This window comes from Cimex lectularius, unplaced genomic scaffold, assembly GCF_000648675.2.
Source record: "Cimex lectularius strain Harlan isolate CLEC.00 unplaced genomic scaffold, Clec_2.1 scaffold160, whole genome shotgun sequence".
Taxonomy (NCBI): domain Eukaryota; kingdom Metazoa; phylum Arthropoda; class Insecta; order Hemiptera; family Cimicidae; genus Cimex; species Cimex lectularius.
This window is the reverse complement of record NW_019392776.1, coordinates 12,208-18,837: the sequence shown is the minus strand read 5'-3', so window position 1 is coordinate 18,837 and position 6,630 is coordinate 12,208. Positions and strand designations below refer to the sequence as shown.

Genomic DNA, 6,630 nt, shown 5'->3' with positions numbered 1-6,630 from the left:
TAATAAAACAACCAGATGGCACATTAATCACAAATTGGTATCAAAAACCAAGAAACACAGATCGCTACCTCAACTTTACATCGTCTGACGCCTTAACCACTCGGCTACCGCGGCCCCATCTACACGGTTACATTGAGGGTCGGCGTCTTTCCAAACTACCATATCGCATTCTCAAACGACCACCCTAACCATTGAAGATACAGCGATCCTTTCAAGAAACTCTGATCCTATACTTTCAAATCGAAACCTTTAGCAACACTATTGGAGTCTTGACACCTAGAAAACATCTGCCTACCTAAAATTAACAAAGATACCCGCTTCCAACAAGGTACAGGGCCTAGGACTGTACATCGTCACTCTGTTTCTCAATGTCTCATCACCACACAGGGCTAAAATATCAAGTTGTTATACAATAATACAAAGTTCTTCAAGGGCTTCTTACGTTTCAAAATTTCATTAATCAATCACCAAATCATTCTGAAAAATTGCCCCTGCTAATCATTTGAGGACCAGTTGGTGGTTTGTACCAAGTTAATACTTAATTTCGAAAATTGAATTTGGTTTCTTTTTCATATTATGAAACATTTGCTCTTATTTCCATTGAGGTTTATTTTATTACAAACCGCCCAATGAACCACAGTCTCAATATCCTTCTAATGCATTTCTTGAAATCGGAATTGCATGTAGATTTGGAGGAACTTATTATTTGCCGTAGGTTATACAATTAGTGATAAGAAAAAAGATGGTTCAAGACGCAGCCGTGAGGAAAAATCCGCTTCACTGGTAACCACACGGAAGAGAAAAGAATCTTTTTTAGACGAGATTGATGATACTTGATTTTTATGAGCGTTAAAAGAGGCCAGGGCGACGGTGGGAATCGAACCCACGACCGCGGGGTCGAGAGCCGAGAGTCTAAAGCCAGAAACACACTTACCCGATGCTACGCCATGCGACGCTACCCGATGCTACCCTACGCAAACCCAAACACCGATTTTCCATAAGGTTGCATTACCCCCGTGCACATCTACCCGATGCTATGCCACGCTAACCTACCCGACGCTCTGCGATCCCCACTGTCCAGATTTTCGTCAGGTCGCATCGAGTACAGTCGAAGACAAAAGAACCGGACACTCATATTTTTATTCAAACTACATGTAAACCAAATTCATAAGTTTTTATGAACATTGTTTAATTATGATGGGTAGGAGTAACTTTATTTAAAGCAATTAAGTTTAACAAACAATTTATTAGATTGTTGTGCTCATAAAATTTAACTAACAATTTATTACAAAGTTTTGCTCAAAATAGTGCATTAAGAATAAAAGATGCGTTGCGATTGTGATAGTGATTATTGTGATAAACGCTATGGACTGTTCGCGACGTGTGCTTGAGTCGGATAGATGTGCACACCCCAACAAAACGTGGCAAGGCGTCGGGTAGCATCGGGTAGTGTCGCATGGCGTAGCATCGGGTAAGTGTGTTCCTGGCTTAACACGCTGATTACTCGGCTACCGAGCTCCCCGAGGAAAATCTTCCTAGTGAATGATTCCAAAGGGTTTTATTTTAAATGATTTAATAAATAGAAAACCGAAAAACCTAAAAGAAATAGTAAAGGATTTAACTAACAACAAGACAACCAGGTTGGAGTATTACGGATTTGGACCAAACGTTTTTTGGGGATTCTACACTTCAAAATATAGGACACGTATCAGTCACTTTTTGTAAATAAGCCCTAGTTTCGAAAAAAACACAAAAAAAATTAAATTTTCCGTTTTTTTAAATTTATTTTTCGACGTTCAACTATGTAAATCTATCATTTTACAGCATTTTTTATGTAGATTGCAATAGAAATATAATAAAAACGATCAAAGTTTATCAATAACTAAAAAATTTCTGCAAACCTAATATATTTTCAAGTAAACTAGGTTATAAATTTTTTTCGTGAAACTAATGTGAAATTTCCTAAATATAAATTTTTGTAATTATAAGGGTTTTAAGGTCAAACAGGCCATCTGAAAGAAGAACGAAGCTTTTTAACGAGTTGTGTACGATAAAATATGTAAAAATTTTCTATAAGAAAACACAAAATAGCAAAATTATTTGTCAGAAATTAACCTCTTTTTTAATTGTAATAATAGTTCGAATTTAATGTTCAATACAGTTATAAAATGCTTTTGACAATTTTTTCAAAACATATTATCAATGATGAAAATCGGTCCGCTAGCTTTCGAGAATAATGATGCTAGAGAAATGTCAGTCAGGGAGAAAGTTCGTCGAAATTATAAGACAAAAATTGATTTACACCGACTTTCGCAAAATTCTGTATCTAAATGTTTTATAGAAGGGGCGTCGGTGGCCGCAACGCGTGGACACGGCGCTCATCACTGTAAGGTAAAGGTCGCGGGTTCGAATCCAGCGGCCCTGCATTGGAAACCGACATACTTACAAATAGGCCTTTTTTTTCAAAAACACCGGCACTCCGAGGGTTGACATAACCTCTGCTCTTGTGAACCCTCGTAAAAAAAGTGTTTTATAACGCGATAATCACGCCAATGCAGACAAATAAATAAATAAAAATGTGTGGTGATTAGTGACCGTTAATCGATAATTATTCAGAAATCGTGAGATGCGGTCTGGTGTGATGCAGGTTTCAAACTATATTAGATACATTTAATAGCTTTCACCCACGCCTACAATTTACACATGAAATCGAAAACAACAAAAAAAATACCATTTTTAGATACACTCGTAATAAAACAACCACATTACTCACAGATTGGTATCAAAAACCAAGAAACACAGATCGCTACCTCAACTTTACATCTCACCATCCTCTTCATACAACAATAAACACGGCTAAAGGGTTACTTCACCGAATTATTACCCTAAGCCATGAATCATTTCATCACAAGAACATAAAGATATACAAACAGATCATCCATAACAATCTCTACCCTAAACACATTATTAACAGAATAATAAACAACTACAACTCAACACTAACACCATCCACTATTACTAATAATACTACATTAAGTCTATCAAATACATTNTGTAAAGATGGTGGCGCCGGTACAAGGAAATTCACACCAAAGTTGGTAAACATGGAATTTTGGTGAGCGCGAGGTGACCCATGAAAAAAAAAATCTGATCCATTTCACTGATTGAGCGGTTTCGATCCGATCTTTAAAAAGGTTTTCCTCGTCGTTAGTCCACATTGCCTTAAACATCGTTGAACCAGAGACACATTTACAAACATTGTTTAAATTTTACAAATACACGTAGGATGTGATGAAACACATCCTAGAAGGAAGATGATCTCAATAAAGATAGAAACGTTGGCACGACAAAGAAAATGTTTTTCTGAAACCTACATCACACCAGACCGCATCTCACGATTTCTGTATAATTATAAATAAAAATGTTTAAAATATTAAATGATTTAACTTTTAACTTAACTTTAACAATGTAGAAAGTTTATAACGTTGGAAGGACATTCTAGGTCAATAATATTAGATTTTAAGTTTTTATTTGTAACGCAATGAAACTTATATACCCTTGCTATACTAAATAAACAATTAATATCGCCTGTCTCGTAGAGAATTAGTGGATTGTTAGGGGCGGATGTAAATTATCCCCCTTTGATGTATGTGCGTCGGTGTTTAGGGGACAATAAACCCACTGAGAGAGCATCTGCCTCTTTCCTAATCTGATGTAAAACTTCTGACAGTTTATTGAAAATTTTATAAATTCTCCAGGCAAAAAGATAAGACAATTAATCAAATTTTTTTTAGAAAATATATAATGAGGAAGAATTTTTTGAAACATATATATGAGATGTGTTTGAAATGACTCACCTCTAGTATTTCGTCGCCGACCTGAAGAGCTCCAGAGTTGTAGGCTAGACCGGACGGATTAAGGCCACAGATGAGGACAGCCATCCTTGTCCGATCCTTATGGCCTGCGAGAGATATACCGAGTCCTCCTGAGCCCTTTTCCAATTCCACCATCACTACCGCAGCACCGAGGTTCCCATACTTTTTCTTCACCTTATCTGTGAAAATTATATAAACGAAATTAGCCTTGTAGTCTGAGGATCGGGCTCAAATCGACAAAAAAGCGCAACACTCCACATTAGTCAACGCCGAAGCACAACACAGAAAGCTCACAAAGCACATTCGGGAACACATAAGGACTAAATAATACGTTGAACTATTTGTTAAATTATGAATTTGGACATGTTCGTACGATAGAAATAACAACATTTCAACATCCAATCAACATTCTTCTTGACCTTTCGAGCACATCTATAACAAACACAGACGTGGCATCACCGAATTTTAACGAAACTTTCTTGTCGAAAAATTCCAGATATGCGTCCGAATTTTATGCTTTCTTGAACATAATTTCAAGATTATTATATATTCATTTTTTTCATGGTCCGCTTGTCCAATTAATATCATTAATTAATTAAGGAGGGAAAATTCAAAAGGTGGGGTTGAGATGGGAAGTGCCCTAGCGGATCGAAGTCACGATAGCTCAAGTGGTAGAGTAGCGGCGTACTAAGCCGAAGGTCATGGGTTCGAATCCCGCTCATAACATTGACTTTTTTATCCGAACTAAAACCCTTAATTAATTGAATGTTATTATATATATTAAAATAGTAAAGATATAAAGTACCAATTTCGCTAGGATCATATTTACATAAGCTATCTACTTAAAAGACGTAATTTGTTACGGAGCGGCTTAACAAACTAAATTAATTATTTTAAAGCAAGAAATGAAGTCAATATTCGATTTTTATACCCTTAAAACCCTTGAAAATTTTTTTTTCAATTTTGTCACATTTCAATTCTCTCCGAAGTTTTTCAAAAATCACAAAATTCCTCACCGACCTAGTGGAGACGTTACATTGGTTTCAAACTATTGTAATAACATTGAATTTGGAAAAAATCCAGAGGTGTTACGAATGTTTAAGTAAAATACCGGACAGCGGAGAAAGAAAAAATGCCCCCAGTGGTACAAAAATGTATACATTTTGACTTTTATCAAAATTTGTATTTACGGGATTTAAAGTATGCTTAAAACTAAGCGGATTTTTATTTTCAAAAATAAATTTTTGCCATACGTTACTGCAACCGCCTTTTCGTTTGTATGTTTTTTGTTTGTATATCTGATCACATTTGATAAGACCATGCAATAAGTTCAAAAACTGTTTAAATTACTGCTCAATGGGAAGAACAAAAAGAAGAAAAGTTTCATTAAAATCGTTGATACCACGCCCTCAGCTTCATCATAAGTCACTAACCAACGAATTCACTCCTTACGTGTTCTCCGTACAAAGCAGACCTGAAAATTTGCATTGAAACATTAAAAAAATGCCTTTTTTCTTGTGTTTAGTACCCTGTAATACTCAAGTTTTTCGTGAGTCTTTATAAGTGTAGTAAAAAATGAAACAATTGAAAATAAAATATGTGTCAAAAAGATAAATAATAAAATGGGTATTGAAAAACAACTTTGTACAAGAACGAACTTTTCCTGCTCAAAGGTGAAAACATTTCCTGTGTAATATTAGTACTATGAAAGGCGTAGAGTTTCAACCACCTCGTCTTTAATGCAAAATTATGGGGAGTGGTTTTTTAAGCGAGTCAAACATTTAAAAGACATATATAACATTTACTTACAAGGGGTGGCTACCGATGTGGGATTTTTTAAAAATTAGTTGAACTAGGTCAAAAAATATTAGACATGAGCCCGGGCGTTAATGCTAATGGGAAGAAATTATAAAAAAAGTCATTTACGTAAAGTTAAAAAAAACTTTCTCTGCCTTTTCTGTGCATGTCACTCAAGGATATTATATATCAGTTGATTTATTGAATTAGAAAAGTTACAACAACAAAAAGACGCTTTCAGTAAAATAGATAAATAACAAAATCATATTCGTTATAAGCAACCTATAAAACCATAAAATTTGAACTTTTATTGCATACAAAACATAGACATTCTTTGACTGGGGCATTGTTTTTCTACTGTTCTCTTGTTCCATTTTAACTGTTTTAACTCCTCTGTATTTTATCCAAATTCGACATTATAACAGCTGTTCGAAAGCAAGATTTTTCAATTTCAGTTTATGTCAACAACGTTTAGATTTTATGTCTTTATATGTGAGGAAAAACAAGGTTGAAATCAATAAAAAATATACGTTTTATTTCATTTTTCCGGTTATAATATATTTATAGAAACGAGTAAAAGGCAATTACATACACTTGAGAAGTATATTTAGTGGGCTATTGACCTTTCACCTTTTACTTCTTTCAATTAATCTCTTTATGTAAGGTTTTGGTTGAGATGTTGAAATGAAAAAGCTAGTGCGAAGAGCGGGATTCGAACCCACGACATTCGGCTAAATAAGGAACTGCCCTACCACTTGAACTGTGACTTTGATCCACTCGGACACCAACTCCCCATCGCAACCTACAACCTTTCGAATTTTCCCTCCTTTTTGACATTTTTCAAATGTCGTATAATCTATTTGATTCTGAAAACTCGAAAGGTTGTAGGTTGCGATGGGGAGTTGGTGTCCGAGTGGATCGAAGTCACGATAGGTAGAACAGCGGTGTACTTAGCCGA

General features: G+C 35.3%; 1 protein-coding gene across 2 annotated transcripts in view; it reads right to left on the bottom strand.

The window, feature by feature from the left end:
- Window positions 1-4,077, bottom strand: part of LOC112127184 (multiple PDZ domain protein) — a 246,017-nt gene extending 241,940 nt beyond the window's left edge. For both annotated transcript variants that reach the window (XM_024227639.1, XM_024227640.1), the window contains exon 1: window positions 3,858-4,077. In XM_024227639.1, coding sequence (XP_024083407.1) covers window positions 3,858-4,010 — 153 coding nt within the window. In that variant the 5' untranslated portion in view covers window positions 4,011-4,077. The remainder of the gene's footprint in view (window positions 1-3,857) is intronic.
- Window positions 4,078-6,630: the final 2,553 nt, after the last annotated feature.